This window comes from Brassica napus, chromosome C7 (assembly GCF_020379485.1).
Source record: "Brassica napus cultivar Da-Ae chromosome C7, Da-Ae, whole genome shotgun sequence".
Lineage (NCBI taxonomy): Eukaryota > Viridiplantae > Streptophyta > Magnoliopsida > Brassicales > Brassicaceae > Brassica > Brassica napus.
Genome location: NC_063450.1, coordinates 601378 through 629267, shown reverse-complemented (window position 1 = coordinate 629267; position 27890 = coordinate 601378). Strand labels below are relative to the sequence as shown.

The window sequence follows — 27890 nt, the reverse complement described above, 5'->3', positions numbered from 1 at the left end:
AGAAGGCGGCAGTTGACCAAATCACGGCGATAGCAAAGATCCTTGCTCCTATCGCGGCAAACGCCGAAGCTTCAACGGCGCAGTATCGTCGACACCTGTTCGCCACAGAACGAACCACCAACGTAGCACCTACGCGGGACAACAACAACCAAAGCGCCGGTAACGACATCAACGCGCACACCGCAAGCGAACTAGCCGCGTTGAAACAGTCGGTCCTCGACATCAACTCGAAGATCCACCAGGTGACGATGTCTGCGCCCCAAATCGAGCATGTGCTCGCGGAATCTCTTCGTACACCCTTCACGCAAAAGGTTACTTGCGTGCGGCTCCAGAAGATGGAGAAACTCCGTCTTCCAACCTTCAAAGGTCTCTCTGAACCTTCTACCCACGTCACGTCCTTCAACATAGCGATGCGACGCGCAAATCTTACCGACGAAGACGAAGACGCCGGCTTTTGTCAACTCTTCGTCGAAACCCTAGAAGCACCGGCCCTTACTTGGTTCACCGGCCTCAGAGAAAACTCCGTCGACTGTTTCCACGACCTCTCAACGGCTTTCCTCAAGAATTATATCATGTTCACCAACCAGGAAGCGACCGTGTCAGATTTGTGGAACCTCACTCACGCCAGCGGCCAAAGCCTCCGCGACTTCATGGAGAAGTTCAAGGCTATTGTCTCGAAGATTGATATTCCCGACCATAACGGCGTCGAATCTTTGATGAACACCTTGCACGTCGACTCCACATTCCGTCAGGATCTCTACCGATACCCGACAAAATCTGTCTCCGACGCCATCGCTCGCTCTCACAACTTCATCCGCATGGAAGAAGACACAAGAGCAAAGTTCGCAAAAGAAGCAGCAGCGAAACAACGACCCGCCCGAACAAATGACACCCGCCCCGAGCCTCGCCAGTACTCCTCCGATGGAAATACCACTCAGAAGCGAGGCTACATTAGCTCGGTCGGTGATGAGGAATCTCCAAAATCAGCAGCCGTCACGCGAGAGAAAGGCTGGAACCACTGGGATCGAGACTCCGCTCCGAAGCAGTCAAACTCATCCGAACCAGCGAGTTCAAACTCCGAGGAGCCAAAAAAATGGTGCCTCTACCACAAAAGGGATTCCCGTGATACGAAGGAATGCAAAGTCCTCATCGGGCAGTTTTTCGACGGGATCACTAATGGGACAATCCAAATGCCCACCTCTCCTACGACACCGAAAAACACCAAAAGCTGGAGTAAGAACAAGGAGAAGAAGGCACAGAAGTCTCAAAAGAACACGACCCCGAGCGAGGAAAGAGCAAGCCCTGGGCGCACTCCCATCAACAACATTGGCCCCGCCAACGATTCGTCAGAAGACGAACACCCGCGTCGCCGGCGACGAGTGGAAGTCATACTCTCTCGCCCTTGTGACTCCTCTGATGATGACGTCCCGACAGTGCAACCAGATCTGCGCGATAAATTGAACAGCAAGGATAAGCAGTCTCTCGCACCCTCGACAACAGATAAAGACCTGCGCATTCTATTGAAGCGAAAGAGCGCCACAAACGAAAACACAGGAACCGCCGACCTCCATGCGACCATCTCAAAAGGCAACGCCCGGAGAGTCGGTCAAATTGGCGACCTTCGTGACCAGCTCCATTCGAAGGCCGACGACCTGCGAATCCAACTCAACCGTTTGAAAGGGTCCGATCTGCGACGACGTCTCGAATCAAAAAAGAAACAACCCGCAGAAACTCCTAAATTCGAGAACACAACTGACGATTTGAGGAAGCAACTCGAATCAATGCGAGCTACCCGAGCCCCGCACATTAGCGTCATAACGGGTGGATCACCACCTTGCGGTGACTCGGTTCGAGCCGTCAAAGATTACAAACGTCAAGCAACCACCTCTAAGAAGTGACCTTCTCCAGTCGAAAATGATCACCAGATCACTTTTTCGGCACTAGACACCAAGGGCGTCCACATGCCACATAACGATCCTCTCCTCGTCGACCTCGACATCGGTGAATGCCTAGTCGCAAAAGTCCTTATTGATACCGGAAGCTCAGTCGATCTCATCTTTCGCGACACACTCGACAAAATGGGAGTTGATTTAAGGGATATGAAGCCTTCCTCTCGCAAGCTCACCGGCTTCAACGGAGCCTCAGAGAAAATGATCGGGACAATTCGTCTTCCAGTATACGCAGGTGGTATAACCCGCACCGTCAAGTTCTCCGTCATCCGCGCCAAAGCACCCTATAATGCCATACTCGGAACACCATGGCTGCATTCCATGAAAGCTGTTCCTTCGACTTATCATCATTGCGTCAAGTTTCCCGGAAAAGACGGCAAAACACAGACAATTCGGGGAGATCAACAAGCCGCGAGAGAACTGCTGATCGCAACTGTAAAGATGCAGCAACAGGCTTCCCTTGTCAACTCCGTCAGTAAACCACTCCACAAGATATACCCTCAGAAGGAGGAAATTCGCGAAGTCGCAATCGATGAGTCCGACCCGACGAAAATCATCCGAGTTGGCGTCTACCTGTCCGACGACATATGTTCAAGGATCATCTCTTTCATCAAAGACAACGCCTCGACGTTCGCCTGGAAGACTTCCGACATGAAGGGGATCGACCCCGCAGTTACCTCCCATGAACTGCACGTCGACCCGACGTTCAAACCCATCCGACAGAAGCGACGAAAACTCGGTCCAGAACGATCTAAAGCCGTAAACGAAGAAGTCGACAAGCTCCTCGACACGGGTTTCATTACCGAAGTCCGATACCCCGAATGGTTGGCTAATCCGTTTGTCGTCAAAAAGAAAAATGGCAAATGGCGCATATGCGTCGACTTCACAGACCTCAACAAGGCGTGCCCAAAGGACAATTACCCACTCCCTCATATCGATCGTCTCGTAGAATCAACTGCCGGTAACGAACTCCTAACCTTCATGGACGCTTTCTCGGGATACAACCAGATCTTGATGCATCCCGACGATCGCGAGAAGACAGCATTCATCACCGACAGAGGGACCTACTGCTACAAGGTAATGCCCTTTGGGCTAAAGAACGCCGGCGCGACTTATCAGCGACTCGTCAACCGAATGTTCGCTGATCAGCTTGGCAACACCATGGAAGTGTACATCGACGATATGTTAGTCAAATCGCTCAAGGCCGACGATCACCTAAACAACTTACGCGACTGCTTCAAGATCTTGAACGCCTACGGGATGAAGCTCAACCCGGCCAAGTGTACCTTCGGTGTCACTTTCGGGGAATTCCTCGGCTACATTGACACTCAGCGAGGAATCGAAGCTAACCCTAAGCAGATCTCGGCGATCCTCGACCTTCCAAACCCGAAGAACAGCCGCGAAGTACAGCGACTAACCGGACGCATAGCAGCTCTCAACAGGTTTATCTCGTGATCAACCGATAAGTGTCTTCCCTTCTACGAGCTACTGAGGGGAAATAAGAGGTTCGTCTGGGACGAAAAGTGCGAGGAGGCGTTCCTACAACTCAAGCATTACCTCACAACCCCCCCAGTACTATCGAAGCCAGAAGCCGGCGACACATTGTCTCTCTACATAGCCGTCACATCCTCCGCCGTCAGCAGCGTACTCATTCGAGAAGATCAGGGAGAACAGAAACCAATCTTTTACACCAGTAAAAGAATGACCGAGCCGGAGACGAGATACCCAACACTCAAAAAGATGGCCTTAGTTGTCGTCACCTCGGCCAGAAAACTGCGACCCTACTTTTAGTCGCACACGATTGAAGTACTGTCCAACCAACCACTCCGAACGGTTATGCAGAATACTAACCAGTCAGGACGGTTGAATAAATGGGCGATGGAGCTGAGCGAACATGACATCGTGTACAAGAATCGCACAGCAGCAAAGTCACAGGTCCTTGCCGACTTCTTGATCGAGTTAACGCCAGAGATGGAGCAAGACCTCATCCTATCAAGTGTAAACTGGATCCTACACGTCGACGGTTCATCCACGAGTAAAGGGTCGGGAGCAGGAGTGCAACTGCAATCACCAACAGGAGAACTCATCCGGCAGTCATTCAGTTTTGGTTTTGCGGCGTCAAACAACGAAGCCGAGTACGAATCCCTTATCGCAGGGCTCTGTCTCGCCAAGGCAGTGAAAGCCAAAAGAATCAGCGCTTACTACGACTCTCAACTTGTCGTAAGCCAGTACCTCGGCGATTACGACGTCCGCAACGAAAGGATGAACGCCTACCTCAAACTCGTCCAGGACCTCATGCGAGACTTCGAGTTCTTCGAACTTACGAAGGTTCCTCGTGGAGAAAATGTCTGTGCCGACGCCCTCGCTGCTCTAGGAAGCAAGCTACACGATCAAGTCAAGAGGACAATCCCAATCCACAAAATCGAGAAACTGAGCATCGACACAAAGGCAGAGCAGACGGCGATTGCAGCAGCGATCAGCGAAGCGATGGACATCGACGAAGCAGAACCTCCTTCGCAAGAAGATCAGCCAACAGATTGGCGCAAGGAACTCATTAATTATCTCGCTGAAGGTTAATTGCCCACCCGAGAAATGGGAGGCTCGGCGACTGAAGCGACGTAGCGCACACTACATCGTCATGGACGGGGAACTACACCGATGGACCGCAACGAAGGTAATACTCAAATGTATCGCCGGCGAAGAAACGAGACTCGTCATGGCCGAAACACACGAAGGAGCAGCAGGCAATCACTCGGGCGGGCGAGCTCTCGCATTAAAAGTAAAGAACCTCGGATTCTACAGGCCAACCATGAACGCCGACTGCGAGACATACGCGCGCAAATGCGATAAATGTCAGCGTCACGCCACCACCATTCACAGTCCAACGGAGTTCCTTCACACCCTAACTGCTCCATACCCATTTATGCGGTGGGGAATGGACATCATCGGTCCGATGCCAGCATCTCGACAAAAGAAGTTCATCCTGGTCCTCACAGATTACTTCACCAAGTGGGTTGAAGCCGAAGCCTATGCCAGCATCACCGACAAGGAGGTGCAAAACTTCGTCTGGAAGAACATAATCTGCCGGCACGGGCTCCCATACGAGATCATCACAGACAACGGTTCGCAATTCATCTCGCATCATTTCAAGGGATTCTGCGACAGATGGTGAATTCGACTCAACATGTCGACCCCGAGAAACCCGCAAAGTAACGGCCAAGCCGAGTCGACGAACAAGACCATTATCGACGGTCTGAAGAAACGACTCGACTTAAAGAAAGGTTGCTGGGTAGATGAACTAGACGGTGTCCTGTGGTCCCACAGAACATCTCCTCGGGGAGCGACGAAAACTACACCCTTCTCGATGGCCTACGGCATCGAGGCAATGGCTCCCGCAGAGGTAAATGTGACGAGTCTGCGCCGATCGTGAATGCCACAAAACGCCAAACTCAACCTCGACATGCTGCTCGATGCACTCGACGACATCGGGGAAAAGCGCGACCAAGCATTACTCCGTATCCAGAACTACCAGCATCAAATCGAGAGCTACTACAACAAAAAGGTCAAATCGCGTCCCCTCGAAATGGGCAACCTTGTCTTAAGAAAGGTCTTTGAAAATACGAAGGAGTGGAAAGTCGGCAAGCTCGGAGCCAACTGGGAAGGCCCATACAAGATAGTCGAAGTCATCAAACCAGGAGTATACCGCCTCGAGACTTCAACAGGCGAAGCAGTACTGAGAGCTTGGAACTCCAAACATCTCCGCCTCTTCCATCCTTAGTTGAGGCGAACGCCTTACCGAGTAAATGCGCCACAAATGCCACTTTTACTCGCTCTCTTAAAAAGGCGGAAGAACGACCAACGGTCACGTTCTCTCGCCTCAAAAAAAAAAAAAAAAAACCAAGTAAATGCGCCTCTAAGGCCACTTTTACTCACAATCTAAGAACTACGAATGGCTTGATTCCCGCAAAGGGATACGTAGGCAGCCCAAAGAAAAGGGTCCAGCCGAAATATAAAAAAAACAAACCCCCTCCCCGAGGAATCGATCTCCGAAGCAGACGATCACTTAAGCGATGCCTACACGAGCATGCCCCGGCTTCTCGAACAAGTGTATGGGCACTCGCATCCCACGTTGGGCATGTCCTGATCAGACACGTATTCACGGGAGTCGACCATGTTGCGATTTAAACCAACACGGCCGAGACAATGACTCTAACTCACCCTACAATTTACTAAAGTAAGGTCTGGCCCACCAAACGCTTAGAAATTACGTTGGGGTCGACTTGGAACCGTCAACGTCAAAGATTCACAATAAGGAATAAAGCTTGAATGACAAATGATTGCGAGTCGAAGAAAACGACCGAGAGAAAGTCATGACGAGTTATTATCATGCATCTAGTAGACATGCACAACATCGAGACAACGGATCCGTCCAAAAATTAAAATACGCCTAAGTCCGAGATAAAGGAAAGAGAGAGAAAGTACCTTTGATCGCGGAGAAAAACTTGAAGAAATGAGAGAGGGTCTGCGTATTTATAAGAAAAAGGGAAGGGGGAAACTCGAGGCGCCATCATTAGACCTATTCGGGCCTAAATGGGCCTCGAAATCCACCCTAAAAACCCAGCGGACCCTCGCGACGATTCCGCTTCTCGACATGTGACGATGCGATCGGCGCAGACGGGGGAAACTCGAGGCGTCATCATTAAGCCTAAACGGGCCTAAATGGGCCTCGAAACTCTCCCAAAGAACCCGGCGGACTCTCGCGACGGTTCGCCTTCTCGTCTTAATTAACCATCAGTTATCCTAAATTCGATTAAACCAACAGTTAATCAGGACATGTCAGCCAAAATTCGGGTATCTGCGACTCAACGATTCCGAGAGAAAGTGTCACCATAGCCCTTTCTGCGACTCATCGACCAACCGCACTAACCTCCCAACAGAACTCCTATTCCTTTAAACCCTCAAATTCTAGAATCCATCATGAACTAGACAACCTTTCGCTCACTGATGGACTGGGGGGGACATACTGTAGGGGATGGATTCAACCATCCCGCAAGGCCCAAGGAATAGGAGGCCTGGCCCGGACTAAATAAAGCGATGGCTCGGATAGTTGGCTTGAAGGCCAGTTTCTCGGCTTGTCTCTAGAGTACCTTTAGTCGATCATCGTCGACTAAAGTGCATTCAGCTCGGCGACTGCTCGGATGAATACGGGCCTCTCGGCCCAGTAGGGAAGGCCCACGAAGACGACATAAGCTAGGTCAAGGATGAAACATCAGGAGGACTATATAAAGAGAAGGGAAAGCAAAGAGAAGGAGATTCGAAATCATTGACTAACACTTGGCGGCTAGATTAGGGTTTTCACCTTTGCTTCATCTCGCCGTTAGTTGTACTTTTCTGGTAGCTCATCGAGCCACCGGCTTCCTCTCTGTCGCATTCTCTTCATTTCTCTTGTAACCGACTGAACGTTCGCCCCGACTATAAATAAGACGTCTTTGTTAAACCCACATCTTCTTTATTACCGTTTTCCGATCAAACAATCCCCAACACAAATTCGAGTAGTATACACGCAACAAGTTATTTTAGCAACATATTTTACCAAATAAAAAAAAATCACACAAAAACAAAACTCAAGACTTCAATTAGCTTAAAAACCAACTAAAATTCCAAAAAATCGGCTAGTAAGAGAGTTCGCAAGCGAATGTCTCTGATTTAAATTCAGAGTAGTTTCAGATGTTTTAGCAGAACTTTTTACGTGCTTACTATCATCACTTAGTTGGACATTATGATGAATATCTCTTTGGTCCCAATGAAAAAAAAGATTCGTAACTAAACAATTCTAAAAGTTCTAAATCTAATACAGAAAATAGCACACGATTTAAACAGAGTGGTCAAGAGTTGTGTACTCATGTCATGGAAATACTTAATTAGCGGGGGAAAAGTCGGTCAAATGATGGGCTTAAACTTGAAGTAATCATCATGTTAGAACGTGTTACTGCTTTAGCTTTGCTATTAAATTTCTCCGTTTGTGCGTATAAACACGCTATCACATCAGTCCACGTGGAGTCATTTCCACGCGCTCGCCGGAATAATTACGTTACGAGCGAAGAAGTCGAGTCAAAGGGTCCAAAGAAGGGGAAGGTTACAATCATCTTCCGTTGAAGCGGACACGTCAGCAGACAAATAGCATACGTGGCAAGGTCCCACTGGTCACCGATAAGTTAGAAGAAGAACTTACGGCGCAGATTTAGCAGTCCGACTAACGTGCGCTCTGAAAACTACATTAAATACTCTGTTGTTTTTCTCCCTCTCCCTCTCCCTCTGTTGTCCATGGCGGTGATGAGACCAGCTCAAAACCAACAGGTCAACATTCATCGATCCTCAATCTGAAAACAAGATGTTTCTTTTATTTGCCTGAAGGATCAAAAAGCTGTGTTCTTCTTCCTAGTTGCTCCTCCGTAGATCCTTGTCGGTAATCTGCTTCTTTTCTACTTAGCTTGGCTTGGAGTTTTATTTTTGTTTCTCTACTTGTGAGCTCAGATTTAGCTTTGATTCGCTACCTGTTTTTAGGATTTGGGAAAGTATCAATGTTGTTGTGATCTTGAAAGACTCTGCATGACTCCGAGGGTTGCGATGAGGCGTCGGTCAGCAGAAGCGGCTCCTACCGAGCCAACGGAGAAGGGAAACGAGGGGAAGAATCAGAATAATCGAATCTATTTGTTGGTCTCTTTATCACTCTTTTTCTGGGCGCTCCTCTTCTACTTCCATTTTACTGAGAAACAGATCCAGCTGCAACCTCAACCATCATCATCAATCTCTCTTCGAGTACATAAGTTCCCTCTCGATCCTCCCAAAGAGAAAGAGCCTTTAGTAACAGCACTACTCCCTCCTGCTCCAGTAATAGTGGAGAAACAGGAGTTTCCGTTTGTAAGAGCGTTGAAGACAGCAGACAACAAGAGTGATCCCTGTGGAGGCAAGTACATCTACGTTCACGATCTCCCCGCCAAGTTCAACGAGGATATGCTCAGAGACTGTAAGAAGCTTAGCCTCTGGACCAACATGTGCAAGTTCACCACCAACGCTGGCCTTGGCCCTCCTCTTGAGAATGTCGAAGGTGTCTTCTCCGATCAAGGCTGGTACGCCACTAATCAGTTCGCTGTTGACGTCATCTTCAGCAACCGGATGAAGCAGTACAAATGCTTGACGAACGATTCTTCCCTCGCTGCTGCCATTTTTGTTCCTTTTTACGCTGGTTTCGACGTTGCTAGGTACCTGTGGGGGTACAACATCTCGACCAGGGATGCTGCTTCTCTTGAGTTGGTTGATTGGCTCATGAAGCGGCCTGAGTGGGAGATCATGAGAGGTAAAGACCATTTCCTTGTGGCTGGTAGGATCACTTGGGACTTCAGGAGGTTGTCTGAAGAAGAAATTGATTGGGGGAACAAGCTTCTCTTCTTACCAGCTGCCAAGAACATGTCTATGCTTGTCGTCGAGTCTAGTCCATGGAACGCTAACGATTTCGGGATCCCTTACCCGACCTACTTCCATCCAGCGAAGGACTCTGAGGTGTTTGAGTGGCAAGAGAGGATGAGGAACCTCGACAGGAAGTGGCTTTTCTCTTTTGCAGGAGCTCCGCGACCCGACAACCCCAAGTCCATCAGAGGGCAGATCATCGATCAGTGCACAAACTCAAAGGTTGGGAAGCTGTTGGAATGCGATTTTGGGGAGAGCAAGTGTCATGCGCCGAGCAGCATTATGCAAATGTTTCAAGCCTCTCTCTTCTGTCTGCAGCCACAGGGAGACTCTTACACTCGAAGATCGGCTTTTGACTCGATGCTTGCCGGTTGCATACCTGTCTTCTTCCACCCGGGCTCGGCTTACACTCAGTACACCTGGCATCTACCCAAGAACTACACAACCTACTCGGTGTTCATCCCTGAGGATGATATTCGGAAGAGGAACATGAGCATAGAGGAACGACTCCTGCAGATTCCACCAGAGCAGGTCAAGATCATGAGAGAGAACGTGATAAACCTCATCCCAGGGCTGATCTACGCAGATCCGAGATCAGAGCTGGAGACGCTGAAGGATGCATTTGATGTCTCGGTGGAGGCCATAATAGACAAGGTGACTCGGTTAAGGAAGAACATGATCGAAGGTCGAACCGAGTATGACAACTTCGTGGAGGAGAACAGCTGGAAGTATGCGTTGCTGGAGGAAGGCCAACGGGAAGCTGGGGGACACGTGTGGGATCCGTTCTTCTCGAAACCAAAGCCTGGAGAAGATAGCAGTGGTGAAAGCAATGGAGGAGGCACGACCATTTCGGCTGATGCAGCTAAGAATTCATGGAAGAGTGAACAGAGAGATAAGACGCAGTAAAATAAAAGAGACAGAACCAACCAACATTTTGTTTACATATAGCTTTTGGTTTATTAATTATTATACGGACAAAATTTGATTTGTGTTTTGTTGTTGTATTTGGTATCAAAAATGTAGTTTCTCCATAGAGATCAGTTTGTTTCAGCGTATTGTTGTATCAGTTTCAGCAACCCACAGAGATTGATAATGACAGAGTTACCCTTTTCAAGTTTAGCTCAAATCAGTGCTATGATTTAACCAATCATGTATTGTATAGTAAAAAAACGGATGTGTTTTTGTTTTATTAGCAGTAAATAAAAAATTCAAGGTATGCCGGTGGCATGTGGAGTGGAATAAAACTCTAGCCAGGAGCTCCACAAAGCTTACTATTCTTTCTCTTCTTAGCTTGTCCCTGGCTTTTCTGGTTCGGAGGGTTTGTAGTCTGTAGCAGCCGAAGGAGGAGCAAAGTCAGAGATGTCGATTCTCAAGGTTTGTTGGGGTCCATCGTTTGAAGGGACGTGGACAAGTGCGTCCATTATGAGAATGTCCCACTCCCTTTGCTGTAGAAACCCAAACAAGCTATCTTCTGTTCCAAAGAAACCCAAAAGAAAAAGTAACAAGTAGTGAGAATCATCATCATCATCAACATAGGCGTTCTGAGAATATTTACCTCCATTGCGAACAGCTTTGAGATGCAGGATTCCAGTGCCCTGTGGGCCAACCACAGGAAAGGAACAAGACACTGAGTGCCTTTGCTGAGAAACAGCTAGTGAGGCATTGTACCATGGCCCTTTCTCAATTGGCTCTCCTATGGCTTCGATCATAGCCTTGTTCCTCATCACCTTCTCCATGGCCTTGCTGAAAGTCAAGCATACAAAAGACCAACAATTTTGAGAAATCACCAATGCAATGCAACTGCTACATTCTTCAAAATCATGTCATGTAATGTCAGTAATTTGGAGATACGATTGTTCTGGTCATTACTAAGGCTTCTTAATTGATTCCTAGTGAGGTGAGGAAGAAGAAGAAGTAACATTACTTATGAAATTGGCGACACAAGCACAAGAATACAAACGAAATATCAGACTAAATCCTTGTAAATGGGGGCTTTGCAGTGAGCGATGTCAAAACGGTGCTCTCAAGCAAAAGGTTACTTACTCTGCTAACTAGATGCATAAAAACAAGCCAAAATGGAAATAAATACCGATTGAACTACAAGCGCCAAGAGCTGAATATTGGTTTGTTGTCTTTCCATGTTAAACTAAATGATTAAACAAAACCTGTTGTCTAACTAAAATCATTCACTTGCTTTTCAACTCAGTCACTCAAATATAAAGTATGTTGTTCGGAATACAATCAGAACGAACAAGGACAAAACTGATCCACAACTAGCAGTACCTGAACTACAATGCATTTTCGTTTCTTTAAGTTTATTACCTGCTACATCGGCGATAGATAGAAAGGTCGTCGAGGGCACTCAAAGCAACACCACCGGTGACTGTAATCAGGACAAAGGACACTGCCTTCCGACCAAAAGACCCCAATGTCCCATTTTCTTTCGCTGCTTTGTCGGAGGAGCTGTTCCACATTACATTTAACAATCATAGATAACATAAAATGATGCTGCGTATCTTTCCCTAGACTCTCAGCTCATTAGGTCTAAATGAGCTATGGATCTTTCTACCAAAAGGGACATGGATCTTTCAACGAAACCAAACAATAACGATTTTCTAATCTCGATCAAAGCCGGAAAATCGAATTCCATGGTCAAATGAAAACGAGTAACAAGCTCACAGGTCAAAATCGGAGTCTGGATCGGGTACCTTGAGGTTGAAGATCGTTTGAACACAGAAGTGAACCGCCTCGCAAACATCTTCTCTCAGGTGAATTTTTCGACGATTTTGACCCGAGTCACTCGCTGATTTGGCCCGGAGCACGTCGGTAGGGGGAAGATCTATAGGGTTTTGGGTTTTGCAGCCACCATTTAGAATTTCTTTTTCAAAATATTTACTTTGTTGAAATAAAAACAGGATAAAATAATATTTTATCAATTTTGTTTGTCATCTTTTAGATTAACTATGTATTTCAATATTCTTAACAATCTAAGTAACCTTTACAAAGTACTATTCATTCATGATTCATATATCATTTACATTCATCTTTTTTTTTTGTCCATCATTTCTTAAACATCTTGGAATAACTGATGCTAATTAATAATAAACTTTTAGCTAGAAAAAAAAAATCAAATTTGTCTAATTATTGCTTAAATATTTTATTAATATTGTCTAAAAAGCTTTCAACTGATATCATAGTTTAATTTTTATTAGTTTTTTTTTGGTTAATTTTTAGAGCTTTTTGTATTTAAGATATTTTTCCATATTAAACTTCTGTTTATTTCACAGAATTGATATATATATATATATATGTCATAAAAATTACCATCAAATCAGTTTTACTTATTTATTATTTTTTTAATGAAAATACACTTTTTAAATAATTTAATTTTAAAATAAAATTATATATTAATTTGCTGTATTCTAACAACAATTTAATTGATTTAATTAATTTGCTTTAGTGGATAACTTAAAAAATTTTCATATGAATCGGGGAAAGCAAGCTTATGTTGTTATATTATATTTATTTGTGTATATAGAATCTATATATAATACCAGTGTAATAAAGGAAGAACACTATTTTTTGTAAGTTCATAAAGATACATATTACAATTTGAAATTAATCAAAATTGAATAAAATGTTAATTAAATATTTGTAAATCTAATTGTTTTTTTATCTTTTTTAGTTGGATTCTCATGAAAAGAAATCGATAGGTTAAACAAATGTTTCAAAATTTGTTGTGTTATTGTTTTGTCTATAAATTACAAAATTTATTGAATTGATATATTTAATTATTGCACCCTTAAATAATATTTTATTAAGACATTAGAGAACTATGTTTTGAGTTGTTTTGTCAAAATTGTACAAAAATCTATGCTTTTTCATATTTGTCACGAAAATTTATATGTTAAACTTACTTTTACAAAATTCTTAACTTTGTCACGAAAACAAAAATTTATGCTTTTTCATATTTGTCAATGTTCTCTCAAAGAATATATTAGCTTAGTCACTTACTTTCTTTTTTTTTTTACAAAACAAAGTATTGGAGTCTTGAAAGTTGAATTCATATTATTGTAACTGTACATCAGAGTTTGTGAATCTTGTATATGTGTCCAAGAAAGTTTCAATGGCTTAGTGGTAACTGCCCTATATTTATGTCATACTAACCCGGGTTCGATCCCTTCCTTTGCATTGTTTTTTCATTTTTTACGAAAAAATAAATGAGATGACGTGGTAATTTCGGGCTCTCTGATTGGTTGATTTTCCTATCCTACGTGGACACCCCCTCTCCATAGCTTATATTTGCCTTTTAGTATTGTTATTATATTAAAACGTTTTTTTTTTTGATAACCGTGGGGATCCTGCGACCAAGGTCAACCGACTAATCCCACGAGGCCCGCAGCAGCCACGTAATTTCCTCCCCAGGAATTAGCAGGGAGGGCCCGGGTGGCCAGCGGGAATCGAACCCAGGACCGTATTGGGGCCGAAGCTTTTTTCCTCAAGTACCACTAGACTAACTCCGCTGGTTTATTATATTAAAACTTAACCGAGTTTTACACAAAAACGGCAAAGGTTTCCGGAGGCAACAACCACCATAATAACATTACTATCTGACGAACTAAACAAACATTTAACCATTACCTATAAACAAAAAGGGAACAAGATCACTAAAAACTTTCGGAGCTAAAGACTTGTTAAACATAAAGAGAAGCAAATCGAACGGCAAGTCGGGTTACGCGAGAAAATGTTGAAGGTCGAAATTATTTGGGGTGATAGAAGAGCTCCAAGAGAACCACAAGCACTAATAACTCAAGAACAAGCTTCCACTAAGGAGAGCGATGAGAAAACGGATCTTCACCCGAGTAGTCGACGAAAAACACATTGACAATCAAACTACTCACATACCAAACACGATTGAGCTTAAGCTTCACAGTCCTTTACCAAGGAATTCGGAAAACCCGTCGGTTAAAAGCCAAGGAACAGAACTTCACCCCCACAACGCTTCACAATGAACAAGGCTACAAGAAGCACAGAGGTCAGACGATACCTTGACACAGAGAAACTCAATAAGTGACAAAACGCCACAAAGGACATACAAGAGTCCCTATGATATAATTGTATTTTTATCCTTTAATAAAACTTCTTTTGATCATTTTCATTTTTAAGAGCTATTTTTGTAAAAATAAATTCAAAAGAGCCATTCTAGAAAATTTCTCTTAATTTTTTTGCCTATATAAAAAAATAAAATAATAGCCAAATTAAACATAATTTCAGTCTTTGTAGCTTAAAAGCGTTATATAAAATAACATATGATGAATGCGTCTTTGTCAAAACACATCTCATTTTTTTAAACAACTCCAGTAAAATATTAATTTCAGTGATACTTTGCAGCTGACACACTGATCCTCCAAATGAATATCAAAAAATTTCCATTAAAAAATAGAAGATGGACAAATCCGAAATTTGATATTTGCGTCGTAAGATCATATCAACATTTATAATTTTGTATTAAACCCTTTGTAATTTTGTTGTTAAAAATATATTAAACAAATACTTTGGACTGCAATACGAAAATGCGTTTGATATCCTCAAAATTTCCTACTCTGTTATATATACCTCCTACTAGCTCTTGTCTTGAAGCTGAAGCAGTTGCTTTGCCTATGGCTGCCCAGCAACTCAAAAAGGTTTTCTTATACTCATGTTGTCTTTGTAGGTGACGGCAAGCTGGTTTATCAGCTGGACTCTGGAGACTATCAAATGACAATGAGGCAGCTACACTTTCATTGCATTATCATCAGCCAACGAATTTTCGTTTCAGTATGTTCCAAGAAGCTATATGTGTCTTTTGTAGATAGTCTATAGCAAAACTAGCAAGACTTAGAGCAACATTAGTGGTACAAACCCACCAAGTTTCTCAAAAAGACAAACTTATATTATTTTATTTTTATAATTTTTATAAGTGTTGGCACACTAACTAAAGGAAAATGACCATTTTCGACCTAAACAATTTTGGTCGTGCTTTTTCATATCCAAAAAAGAGTAAGTGCGAATTTATACCTAAACCGTAAAATTATGATGTAATACAAAAACCTACCTTGATTAACTAACCGTTAGTCAATTGTTAATTTTGAGTGAGTCAGCGTCCAAGTGGCAAATGATATGTCGAGTGAAGCTTAAAACAACTTCATTTTATCGTTTTGAATTAAAATAATTAATTTTATAAAAATGACAATACAACCCAAGATCGAACCCGAGTCTCACTCAAGCAACAAAGGAAACGACGTCTTTTTATGGTGTAAAATTTGGGTATAGATTTCAAATAATTTTATGTTTCGCACTTATTTTTTCGGGTATGAAAAAACACCAAAATTATTGAGGTAAAAAATTATATTTTTCTCCACTAATTAACTGCCACATGTAGAATTGGTTTCTGAAAGTTTTAAAAAGGTATTTTTATGAAGGTATTCTCTTACCTTTTCTCTAATTATTTTTTTACTTTTAATGGTTAGAGATTCTCTGAGAGCTCACAACTAATCTATGTCAGGTTTTTGTGTAACTTTGTATATATTTTAATAAAAGTTGGGTTGAAAAGAAAAATGAAAACAAAATAACAAAAAAATGGGTGTAAGCCCATGTTGAGCCCACTAAGACAAATTTTCGCCGACTCGGAAGCCGAAACAGGATCTTTAAACTGGAACCAGGAGAGAGACAGGGATAACTCTTGTTCTAAGGATCCCTATTTACGCGCGCCAAGTGGGAAAAGATACTTTTCAATCTTCGGACGTTCATTAGCTTTCTGGGTTTATCATGAATCTTTAGGTGGGAATTTTGATTCCGTAATTTGATCATCTCTCTACTGTCTAGGTTCCGAGGATTTCAGATTCGATTGTGTTTAGTGTAGGCTTTGCATTATTTACTTATTTATTGAATAGCCTTGTTTGCACGATGATTGGCCACTCTTAACATGTTTTTTTAGCTTCTATCCTAGATTTTGGGCAAAACGATTGCATCAGGATTGAGTTTGCATGATGAACAGCTTCATTTCTTACCATCGGTTTGCTTGTTGCAGATTCAAAATCTGTTTGGTCATGTGGTGAATCTATTTGCCATCTTCAAAAGTCTGCTTAATTTTTTTTCTTTGGAGGACAACAATGGAGACTCGTCCGTTTAGGTCAATGAGTAGCCTTGCACTCACTTCTTCAGTACCAAACCCTTCAGTCAACGCAGACATATCCTTCAGTTCAGAACACAATCAATCCATGGCAAGCCCCTATCATTTGCTCTCTGCTAATGGTGGAGCAGTTGGTCACAATATATATTCAAACGATCTCCATAACCACCCTTCCGTGGCTTCTCACATTGGAAGCAGCAGTGACACACCATTCATCTCTGAGATATTAGATTGGGATCATCCAGACCTTTTCGATTTTCCTTTGGATATTCCCATTCAAACCAATCAAATGGATGACATTTTGGCAGAATTGGATGAAGAATTGATTACTGATGATGAGAATCCATTAATGTATGCTCTCTTGAACGATCTTTTCCTCGACACAAGTTCCACCTCTGCTGCTTCCAAGGTTGTTGCGATAAATGTTGTGTTTCTCTAGTCTCTAAATGTCAGTGCTTTTATCTTCCTTAGCACATGAAGGAAGGAAGGAAGGAAGTGATGTTTTATAAGGATATAATTGTTGAGTTTCAGGTCCAGGAACCAACTATGCAATCGCAGATTCAACAACCCCAAGTTGTTCTGCACCAGACTTCTCCGATCGTTAGGACTGTATCCTCAAACAGTTTCACCAGTAATAATACTGCGGCTGCTAAGGGACGTGTGCGTTGGACCCCAGAGCTTCATGAAACTTTTGTTGAGGCTGTTAACCAGCTTGGTGGCATGGAAAGTGAGAGCATCTTCTCTCTGCATTTTCATAGTTTTTTTAGATAAAGAGTTAACAATGATGATGAAGCTCTGTTTTGTGCTGATTCAATGTCTTCTTTTAATCAGACGCAAAACCCAAGGCGGTGCTGAAGCATATGAAAGTCCAAGGCCTGACTATATATCATGTCAAAAGTCACTTGCAGGTTAACTTTTTGTTTCTTCCTAGCGTTTGATTCCACAGAAATAGTCTGCCCATAAAAGCTAACATTATTTTTGTTATATAAATTGCAGAAATATAGGACAGCTAGACATGTACCAGAACCATCAGAAGGTAGATACTTGATGAATGTTCGTATGCTTCTTTCTTATGATGAGGAGAAAGTATTACTGCTTCTTTTTTTTAATTTTTTTTGTGTATCTTTCTTATTATCTTGATATGTCGTCTGATGGGTTTTAGCAGGTTGGCGAGAGAAGAAGTTGACACCGGTTGAGCATGTTACATCTCTTGATACGAAAAGGTTTGGTAACATCACAGTTCACAAGTAGCTACACCATTTCTAAACCAGATTGTGTCTAAAGAAACCAATATTTTGATTGATGTAATGTAGTGGGATGTATATAACTGAGGCGCTGAGAATTCAGATGGAAGTTCAGAAGCAACTGCATGAGCAGCTCGAGGTAACGATGGACACATGATATGCTCCTTGTAATTCGTTGCATGCAAACAATAAATGGATTTGTTTCAGATTCAAAGGAAGATGCAACTTCAGATAGAAAAACAGGGAAAGGCACTTGTCATGATGATTGAGAAGCAAAATATGGAGTTTGGCAAACCTGAACAAGAAGAAGAGGCAGAGGCAGATTCTCGGAGATCAAAGCGTCCAAGAAAAGGTTGAATGAAGACAAGGTTTCTCGGAATGATAGATGATGATGATGATAAAACTGAAAATGGTGTTTTTGGTGAAGCTTGGAGAGTTTTGACTTATTAGAAGAAGACTAGGAGCTTTCTTTTTTCTTATTAGGGAAACTATTTTTTCGTTGATAAAAAAAAAAAGAAAAAAAAAAGGGAAACTATTTTTTCTTACTATTGTATTTATTCTTTCTGATTAATATCATCAGCACTCTATCTAGGAAGAAACAAAAAAATAAAAAGAGAGTTATTTTTCCAATCTTTGAGAGAGTTATTTTTCCAATCTTTGAGAGCAGATTCTCTAGGTTTATTGTTTTAGGTGTTGACTACGACGAAATGATATTTTGGACCTGTGTTTCTGATTTTACCGTTTTTAATTACACAAATTCAAATTAGTACTAGTAAGTTACTCTTTTTTCTTTATGGAAGGTTTTTGTAAATAAATAAATAAATAAACGAAAATAATTAAAAGAAAGATGGATCATCAAACGAGTAATAAAACGGGAATAAGAACATCAGGGAGAACGTCCACGTCAGTTTGAAAAATTGTCTAATAGAAAGGTTGCTGTTTGCCACGTCACACATATATGGGCTTGCATGATTTTTTGTTTTTTGTAGATTATGGACTCTTCTTTCTGGGCAAACCAAAAGAAAGCCCGTCTCGCCTACCTCTTCTTCCTGATTCGCCTTTCTAGGGTTCATCGTCACTTTGATGATCTGATTCCTTCTACCAGCAATGGCGGTTCTGAAATGGCGTGAAACTCGACACTTAGTCACTAATCTTCGCGTCGGAGTCTGTTCATGTCGTTCCCGTTTCGATTCTTCACCTCCCAACGGTTTCAAGTCGCATTGATTCAACATAATTAACCAAAACTTAACTCTTCCTGGCCACTACAACCAAGATCTCGCATTCAAAGACTCTTATCTAGCTTCGAGGCGGTGACTCTCACCTATAAAAAGGTATGGCTTGGCTTCATCTTTGAGCATCATCCTCACAGATCCTAAAATTGAGAGAAATATTATATTCTGTATAATGGCTACCTCATCTGTCTTGCTCTCTGATTTGGAGGCTGGAAGTTGTTCTTCTTACACGGTGGAGGTTTGGCTGCTCAGATTCTTGAAAGCAAGAATGTGATCATGTTTGATTTTTTCGTGGTTGAATCTAAACGTGATCATGTTTGACTTAGTAATTCATTATGAGACTTACCAGAAATCTCTTGCGGAGCACCAAAACCCAGACACGTTGAAGAGGCTGAATGAGGCTGATAGAGCCAAGAAGATTTGCCGTATCAATAGTATTTCGATCCCACTATTGGTGAGGCGGAGCATCAAAACGGTAACCTGGTTTTGCAGTTCTATCTTGGTAAAGCGAGTTATACTAACATCATTTTGTGTTTGTAATACAGGTAATAAGTTATTCAAGGAGCAGGAGTATCATGATGCTGTGAGACATCACACTGAAGCGATACAAAGAAATCCAAAAGAACCAACAGTAAGTCCAATTCTAATCATCTTATGTGCTTAACTGTTGTGTATAAAGGCTTCACTGTTACGTCTTCATTTCGGTTTAGAGCGAACCAGTGAGCTAAGATTATTTTATTTTCTTCTTCTTCCAGACTAGGCCTAGGGGAATGCAAGACCCGGGAATCAAGAACATTCTCACAGATCTGTAATGAGACAGGTAATGAGACAAACTTTGATCTCTAGATGTCTTCTCGATTTACAAATCAATGTTTGGTTATTTGTTGCAGCAATCCATCTTGATGTTAATGATATCTCACCAAAATCCAAACTCTTTTAACAGATTCTGTATGATTTCAGGAGAATTCACCAGCAGCACAACATGCACACCCCGATGATCATGATCAAATCCAAAAGCATATAAAGCTAAACCCAGATTTTTTACTTTTTGTAGTTCTCAAACCAAAATCAAGTTCCACCCATTGTTTCAGGATAATCTGATGTAACATTTTCTTATATCAACTGTGTCTTTATAAGACAGAGACTTGAATTGCTTACATAACTGCATAGCCCAAAACAAACTCACAAAAATTCTTCAGTACGTAGGGTTAGTTCTGAACAAGAAAAACAAAATGTTAAGCAGCAACTTCTTCATCCTTGGATGAAAGTTCAGAGGATGATGCAAGCTCTTGGTGTTTTGTTGAATGTTCAGTTTAGGACTTACGCGGGATGAAGATGAGGCTCAGGAGGATGAGATACCTACACGGCTACCCGACGGCCTGTTTGATCGGAAAACGGTAAATAATAAGATGTGGGTTTAAACAAAGACGTCTTATTAATGGTCGGAGAAAAACGTTCAGTCGGTTACAAGGGAAAAGAAGAGAGTGCGACAAAAAGGAATCCGGTGGCTCGACGAGCTACCGGAAGAGTACAACTAACGGCGAGATGAAGCAAAGGTGAAAACCCTAATCTAGCCGTCAAGTGTTAGTCAGTGATTTCGGATCGTTTTCTCGTTGTCTCTTCTTTCCCTTATATAGACGTCCTGATACCTCGTCCTTGACCTAATTTACGCCATCTTGGTGGGCCTCCTCTGCTGGGCCGAGAAGCCCGTAGGCGTCCGAGCAGCCGCTGAGCCGAACGTACTTCAGTCGATGATGATCAACTAAAAGTACTCAAGAGTCAAGCCGAGAGACCTGACTCTTGAGCCGACCGATCGAGCCGTCGCTCTTCCTAATCCGGGCCAGGCCTTCCTATTCCTCGGGCCTTGTGGGATGGTCAAATCCATCCTCTACAGTAAGTCCCCCCCCAGTCCATTAGTGAGCGAAGTGCTTTCCAGCTCTTGATGGATTCTAAGGTTTGAAGGTTTGAGGGAATAGGAGGCCTGTCGGAAGGTTGGAGCGGTTGGTTGATGAGTCGCACAGCGTCGTTCTCTCGGAAGCGAGCAGTAGAGGCTTTTATCTCTTCTTTTGGTCGTCGTGTCGCAGGAAGGGTTCTGGAATATTTCCACTCAAGGCCGATTAGTCGCAGATATTCAGATCCCGACTGACATATCTAGATTAACCGTTGGTTTATTCTAATTTTAAGATGACCGACATCCGATTTAGACGAGAAGCCGAACCGTCGCGAGGGTCCGCTGGACATTTGGGAGAGTTTCAAGGCCCATTTAGGCCCGTTTAGGCTTAATGACGACACCTCGAATTCCCCCCTCTTTTTTTTTTCTTTTAAATGTACCGAGAAGTCGAAACGTCGCGAGGGTCCGCTGGATTTTTAGGGAGAGTTTCGAGGCCCACCTAGGCCCGAATAGACCTAATAATGATGCCTCGAGTTCCCCCCTTCTCTTTTCCTTATAAATAAGCCGATCCCCTCTCATTTCTTCAAGTTTCCTCCGCGATCAAAGGTACTTTCTCTCTCTCCTTCTTTTATCTCTCTAAGTGTTATAGTCTTCACTCGACGCGTTCTCCGCCGCCTTGTTCTATCATGTCGTCGGCTCGGGGGTTATCGAGGCAGCAAAAAGGGAAATCGGTTGCGGCGGCATCAGCTCCGGCAAGGGGTTCTGGCGGAGGTTGTATCGGGGGCCTCGAGTCGACTCATCACGAGGCGATGATGGATACGGTTGATTTGTCTCGCTCCCAGAGACTTCTGATCGCAGATGCCACACGGCTTGCGAGGGAAGGGAGCGAGAACGTCGTCGTGAGGGACGCGACGGAGTGTGCGAGAGACGGGCAGAGCGAGGCGGTGCCCGTCGATTCGATTACCTTGAGAGCTCGCGCAGTGGAGGGCGATCCTTCAGAAGATGACGACTCTGAAGCCGAGTTGTTTCCGACGACCTTCTATCCCGAAGGGATTTTCGAAGAGCTTCCACGACTACATCCCGACTTATTGCGCCCTGCTTTCGTGGCTGGTCAAGATTGGGACGGTGTGGAGGAGACTAAGTCGACCCTGAGAAGCGTGAAGAGGGTTCTTCGGGCCCAGAACGCCACAGGCGTGACTTTCCTCATTCCTACGAAGGAGCAAAGACCTTGGTCTCCTCCGATCGGGTACCAAACAGTTTACGAATCTTATTTCCAGGAGGACACTCGCTGTTGGTTCCCAATCCCGCGACTGATCACCGCGTACGCTAGGCGGCAAGATCTCGCGATTAGTCAGTTACTGAACGGCTCGCTGCGACTAGCCGTCACTCTATCAGTTCTGGCGGAGGAGATCGACATGCCGATGAGCGTCAGGTCGTTCCAGGAGATGACCTCGATAACCGATATGAAGGACGGAACCTACTCGGTAAAGATGCGACCAAACTGCAACGTGTGCGCCGGTCATCCAAACAAAACGCAGAATTGGCAGCGCTCCTACTTCTTCATTAAGTCCGACGACTCGGCTTTCGAGGAGCCTCCTCGAGAGGACTATCGGGTCCTATGGAACCGTTCTTGTGGTAGAATATCTTGTCGCGAGCTACGTCTGATTTTGTTGATCTTAACGAAACTTTCTTTTTGTTGTGCTCGCAGTTGGCCATCCCACTTCTCCAGTCTATCCTGAGGACTTCCTAAAGAGCGTTCGAGCCGTCGCTTTGCTTCGGATCTACCTATGGTCCGAGATTACCGTTGAGAAGATTCGCGAGCTTAAGGATCGGATCGCTCGAAGTGCGTTCTCTCGCCGTTTCTAGTTATTCTTTCGATCGCAAAGTTTATTTATCGGGTCCTGACCTTTCAGCCTTATGTTTTCAGGAGAGTGGAGATCTGACCTTCCGACCGTTCTTCCTATTCGCACCAAGCGACTAGATATCTTCCCGAAGGACATCCAGAAGCAAATTTATGAAGCAAAGAGGATGGGAACTCTTCCCGATTTGAGCGCGATGTTTGCCGCCCAGCTGGGACTGGCTAGCGAGGAAGGACCCTCAGCTACGGTTCCTCGCACGGTTTCCCCTTCTGGCACTAGAAGCGCGGGGAAGGGTAAGAAAAGGAAGAGGGGTGGCTCGGGAGTCGAGGGGAGCGCCGAGGAGGCGAGCGACGTTCCTCCTTCCGGCGAACCCCAGAAGAAAAAGAAGAAGAAGAAGAGGAGGACGAAGAGGCCTGTTGACGAGCAGTCGGAGAATCCCGAGGAGCCGACTGAGATTGAGGAGGGTGATGTTCAAGAAGAATAACTTCAACCCGAAGAGGAGGCTCCTGAGGCTGAAATCTTGGGAGAACGGGACGACGCGGCGGAAGCTGGTGAAGGGGAGGAATCTGAAATTCCTCTTAACGTCGCCCGTCCGGACGGTTCCGAAGATGACAGCGGGGAGTCGCCGCTTTTGATCAGGAGACGCAACGACGAGGTCGGCGATGAGGGGCGATCTCCTATTCTGGCGTCTTCTCGCGAGGGAACTCCGGTTCCCATTGGGGAAGGGGTCGCTCAGATCGGCACTTCTTCTCGCGGCTCCGCTATCTTGAGGAGGGTGCCCGGAGTCAACTTTCCAGACAAGGTTTCGTTTCACTACGAGGGACCGGCCCCTCTAGCGTACGTCCCCGAGAAGTGTGGAGAGTTCCTTCGCCAATTAAGGGGGAGGGCGAAACCTTTGCCTGCTGTGAAGGACCTCATTTTTGGGGGTGAATACGAGGAAGCCGCGAGGGCCAAGCTGCTGGTAAATGACTCGGCCCCTTCTTTTTTTTTTTTTTTGCTTTGTCCTTTAACTTTTTCTTACAATTTTCATCTCCTCGTTTGTTTAGGGGGATAGTGCGACGAACGTTGTGATCGATAAGTACGACACCGCCCTGAAGGGAGCTTTGGGCGAACTCGAGCTGGCTACGAAGGAGCACGCGGCGAAAGAGGAAGCTTCTGCTCGCCAGCTGAATGCATTGAGGGCTGACGTCGAGAGGCTTAACGGGATGGTTGCTCGCATCATCGCTCGGAGAGATGAGCTCAAAGCCGAGTTGGAGATATCTCGGGGAGTTGTTTGTGAGCTCGAGCGGGAGAACGCCGAACTTGAGGGCGAGAAGGTTTCGCTCGTTGAGTCTCATGAAAGAGAGATGAGGCGCCTCAGGGATTCCAGGATCCTTGAAGTGACGAGGGAAAGAGGAAGAGTCGAGGCCGAGATGGCCGCAAAAGCTAATCGTCGCTTCGCTAGGATTCGCTCCCGAGAAGAGCGACGAGGTCCTTATGAGGAGGCCCGGTTGCTTCACAGCCAAGCCTTCGGAACCAGGAAATGCCTCGAGGCTTTGAGGAGGGCTGGGAGCGACATCTCGCAAGCTACTATCGAGATATTCGCCGAGCAAGAGAAGAAATACGACGAGGAAGCCGAGAAGCTTAGGGTGGGCGAGATACCCGAGGAAGATCTCACACTTTCTCCTCTCGTATTGAACTCTCAGTTTGTGGATGCTCGAATCTTGGCGAGTCTCGATCCATATGGGTCCAACGCCGGCTTGATCGATCCAGAGACTGCAGCGAGTCTTCACGTTCCGCCTACTCATCCAACTGAAGAACGGCGCGAAGACCCAGCGCCTCTTCTTGAAGGTCCTTTGGCTGATCCAGAGGTCGTCCCGAGACCAGACGAAGCGCATGTTTCTCCGGCTGCTCGTGAGTCGAGCGTCAGGGCTTCGGAGCTCTCCGTCCTCAACGAACGCGAGAGTGATCGGGAAGCTTAGTCTTTTTTGTTTGTTGTTTTCTTTTGAGTCCCGGAGGACTTATGTTGTTTGCCTTTTAGACTTTTGCCTTTCGAGGCTTCTACTTTGTTTTTCCTCTGTTACAACTCTTCGAATCGTATTAACTGTTTGTCTTTTATTGTACTTGTCTATCAAATGCATGATTTCTCAAAATTTGAAGTGACTGTTTGTTTAGTATAAACATTATTCGAGATATCGAATCGTTGTAGTGTTAAGCTCGTTATGACTTTGTCTCGGTCGATTTCTTTGACTCGCGATCGTTCGTCGTTTGAGTTTAGTTATAAGTCCTCGACGTTTGACGGTTCCAAATCGACCCTAGCGTAATTTTCAAGCATTTGGTGGGCCAAACTTTACTTTAGTAAATTACAGGGTGAGTTGGAGTCATTGTCTCGGTCGTGTTGGTTTAAATCGCAACACGGTTGACTCCCGTGAATACGTGTCTGATCAGAACATATCCAACGTGGGATGCGAGTACCGATACGCTTGTTCGAGAAGCCGGGGCATGCTCGTGTCGGCATCGCTTAAGTGATCGTTTGCTTCGGAGATCGTCTGCTTCGGAGATCGATTCCTCGGGGAGGAGGTTTGTATTTTTTTTTTTTAATTTCGGTTGGACCCCTTTTTCTTTTGGGCTGCCTACGTATCCCTTTGTGGGAATCAAGCCATTCGTAGTTTTTAGATTGCGAGTAAAAGTGGCTTTTGAGGCGCATTTACTCGGTTTTTTTTTTTATAGCGAGAGAATGTGACCGTTGGTCGTTCTTTCGCCCCCTTTTTTTTTTTTTTTTTTAAATAAAAAGAGACCGAGTAAAAGTGGCCTTAGTGGCGCATTTACTCGGTAAAGTGTTCGTCTTGACTAAGGATGGAAGAGGCGGAGATGTTTGGAGTTCCAAGCTCTCGGTACTGCTTCGCCTGTTGAAGTCTCGAGGCGGTATACTCCTGGTTTAATGACTTCGACTATCTTGTATGGTCCTTCCCAGTTGGCTCCAAGCTTGCCGGCTTTCCACTCCTTAGTATTTTTGAAGACCTTTCTTAAAACAAGATTGCCCATTTCGAGGGGACGCGACTTAACCTTTTGGTTGTAGTAGCTCTCGATTTGATGCTGGTAATTTTGGATACGAGTAGTGCTTGGTCGCGCTTTTCCTCGATGTCGTCGAGTGCGTCGAGCAGCATGTCACGGTTGAGTTCGACGTTTTGTGGCATTCGTGATCGGCGCAAACTCGTTACATTCACTTCTGCGGGAGCCATTGCCTCGACGCCGTAGGCCATTGAGAAGGGCGTTGCCTTCGTCGCTCCGCGAGGAGTTGTTCTGTGGGACCACAGGACACCATCTAGTTCATCCGCCCAGCAACCCTTCTTTAAGTCGAGTCGTTTCTTCAGACCGTCGATGATGGTCTTGTTCGTCGACTCAGCTTGGCCGTTACTCTGCGGGTTTCTCGGGGTCGACATGTTGAGTCGAATGCACCATCTGTCGCAGAATCCCTTGAAATGATGCGAGATGAATTGTGAACCGTTGTCTGCGATGATCTCGTATGGGAGCCCGTGTCGGCAGATTATGTTCTTCCAGACGAAGTTTTGCACCTCCTTGTCGGTGATGCTGGCATAGGCTTCGGCTTCGACCCACTGTGAGGACCAGGATGAACTTCTTTTGGCGAGATGCCGGCATTGGACCGATGATGTCCATTCCCCATCGCATGAATGGGTATGGAGCAGTTAGGGTATGAAGGAACTGCGTTGGGCTGTGTAAGGTGGGAGCATGACGCTGGCATTTGTCGCACTTGCGCACGTATCTCTCACAGTCGGCGTTCATGGTTGGCCAGTAGAATCCGAGATTCTTCACTTTTAATGCAAGAGCTCGTCCGCCCGAGTGATTGCCTGCTGCTCCTTCATGTGTTTCGGCCATGACTAGTCTCGTTTCTTCGCCGGAGATACATTTGAGTAGCACCTTCGTCGCGGTCCATCGGTGTAGTTCCCCGTCCATGACAACGTAGTGTGCACTACGTCGCTTCAGTCGCCGCGCGTCCCATTTCTCGGTGGGCAATAAACCTTCAGCGAGATAATCGATGAGTTCCTTGCGCCAATCTGTTGGCTGATCATCCTGCGAAGGAGGTTCTGCTTCGTCGATGTCCATCGCTTCGCTAATCGCTGATGCGATTGCAGTCTGTTCCGCCTTCATGTCGATGCTCGGTTTCTCGATTTTATGGATTGGGATTGTCCTCTTGACTTGATCGTGTAGCTTGCTTCCTAGAGCAGCGAGGGCGTCGACACAGACATTTTCTCCGCGAGGAACCTTCGTGAGTTCGAAGAACTCGAAGTCTCGCGTGAGGTCTTGGACGAGTTTGAGGTAGGCGTCCATCCTTTCGTTGCGGACGTCGTAATCGCCGAGGTACTGGCTTATAACAAGTTGAGAGTCGCAGTAAGCGTTGATTCTTTTGGCCTTTACTGCCTTGGCGAGACGGAGCCCTGCGATGAGGGACTCGTACTCAGCTTCGTTGTTTGACGCCGCAAAACCAAAACTGAATGACTGCCGGATGAGTTCTCCTGTTGGTGATTGCAGTTGCACTCCTGCCCCCGACCCTTTACTCGTGGATGAACCGTCGACGTGCAGGATCTAGTTTAAACTTGGTAGGATGAGGTCTTGCTCCAGCTCTGGTGTTAACTCGATCAAGAAGTCTGCAAGGACCTGTGACTTTGCTGCTGTGCGATTCTTGTACACGATGTCATGTTCGCTCAGCTCCATTGCCCATTTAGTCAACCGTCCTGACTGGTTGGTATTCTGCATAACCTTTCGGAGTGGTTGGTTGGAGAGCACTTCAATCGTGTGCGACTGAAAGTAGGGTCGCAGTTTCCTGGCCGAGGTGACGACAGCTAAGGCCATCTTTTCGAGTGTTGGGTATCTCATCTCCGGCTCGGTCATTCTTTTACTTGTGTAAAAGATTGGTTTATGTTCTCCCCGATCTTCTCGAATGAGCACGCTGCTGACAGCGGAGGATTTGACGGCTATGTAGAGAGACAATGTGTCGCCGGCTTCTGGCTTTGATAGTACTGGGGGGGTTGTGAGGTAGTGCTTGAGTTGATTGAACGCCTCTTCGCACTTTTCGTCC

General features: G+C 44.9%; 5 protein-coding genes across 7 annotated transcripts; 4 read left to right on the top strand and 1 right to left on the bottom strand.

The window, feature by feature from the left end:
• The first annotated feature begins 1961 nt into the window (after nucleotides 1-1961).
• Nucleotides 1962-3404, top strand: LOC106377771. Its single transcript, XM_013818017.3, has 2 exons — nucleotides 1962-2894; nucleotides 3282-3404. The coding sequence occupies exons 1-2, from the start codon at nucleotides 1962-1964 to the stop codon at nucleotides 3402-3404; spliced, it is 1056 nt and encodes a 351-aa protein (XP_013673471.3).
• A 4754-nt stretch (nucleotides 3405-8158) lies between these two features.
• LOC106387336 (xyloglucan galactosyltransferase MUR3) lies at nucleotides 8159-10535 on the top strand. 2 transcript variants are annotated; one of them, XM_013827169.3, is made up of 2 exons: nucleotides 8159-8415; nucleotides 8514-10535. In XM_013827169.3, the coding sequence occupies exon 2, from the start codon at nucleotides 8559-8561 to the stop codon at nucleotides 10320-10322; it is 1764 nt and encodes a 587-aa protein (XP_013682623.1). In that variant the 5' UTR covers nucleotides 8159-8415; nucleotides 8514-8558; the 3' UTR covers nucleotides 10323-10535. The 2 variants fall into 2 exon arrangements, with proteins under 2 accessions (XP_013682623.1, XP_013682625.1); XM_013827171.3 differs by having other exon boundaries at nucleotides 8252-8411.
• On the bottom strand, nucleotides 10503-12361 carry LOC106380706. The gene is made up of 4 exons (XM_013820527.3): nucleotides 12125-12361; nucleotides 11739-11879; nucleotides 10972-11159; nucleotides 10503-10887 (listed from the first exon to the last, which is right to left on the bottom strand). The coding sequence occupies exons 1-4, from the start codon at nucleotides 12172-12174 to the stop codon at nucleotides 10703-10705; spliced, it is 564 nt and encodes a 187-aa protein (XP_013675981.1). The 5' UTR covers nucleotides 12175-12361; the 3' UTR covers nucleotides 10503-10702.
• A 3735-nt stretch (nucleotides 12362-16096) lies between these two features.
• On the top strand, nucleotides 16097-18463 carry LOC106387334 (myb family transcription factor PHL4). 2 transcript variants are annotated; one of them, XM_013827167.3, is made up of 8 exons: nucleotides 16097-16235; nucleotides 16486-16996; nucleotides 17119-17314; nucleotides 17419-17495; nucleotides 17584-17623; nucleotides 17753-17810; nucleotides 17901-17970; nucleotides 18039-18463. In XM_013827167.3, the coding sequence occupies exons 2-8, from the start codon at nucleotides 16568-16570 to the stop codon at nucleotides 18186-18188; spliced, it is 1020 nt and encodes a 339-aa protein (XP_013682621.2). In that variant the 5' UTR covers nucleotides 16097-16235; nucleotides 16486-16567; the 3' UTR covers nucleotides 18189-18463. The 2 variants fall into 2 exon arrangements, with proteins under 2 accessions (XP_013682621.2, XP_013682620.2); XM_013827166.3 differs by having other exon boundaries at nucleotides 17750-17810.
• Nucleotides 18464-21640: 3177 nt separating this feature from the next.
• LOC111207792 (meiosis-specific protein ASY2-like) lies at nucleotides 21641-24774 on the top strand. Its single transcript, XM_048762588.1, has 5 exons — nucleotides 21641-22589; nucleotides 22663-22797; nucleotides 22882-23277; nucleotides 23311-23774; nucleotides 23860-24774. Exons 1-5 carry the CDS (start codon nucleotides 21641-21643, stop codon nucleotides 24772-24774), a joined length of 2859 nt encoding a protein of 952 aa, XP_048618545.1.
• Nucleotides 24775-27890: the final 3116 nt, after the last annotated feature.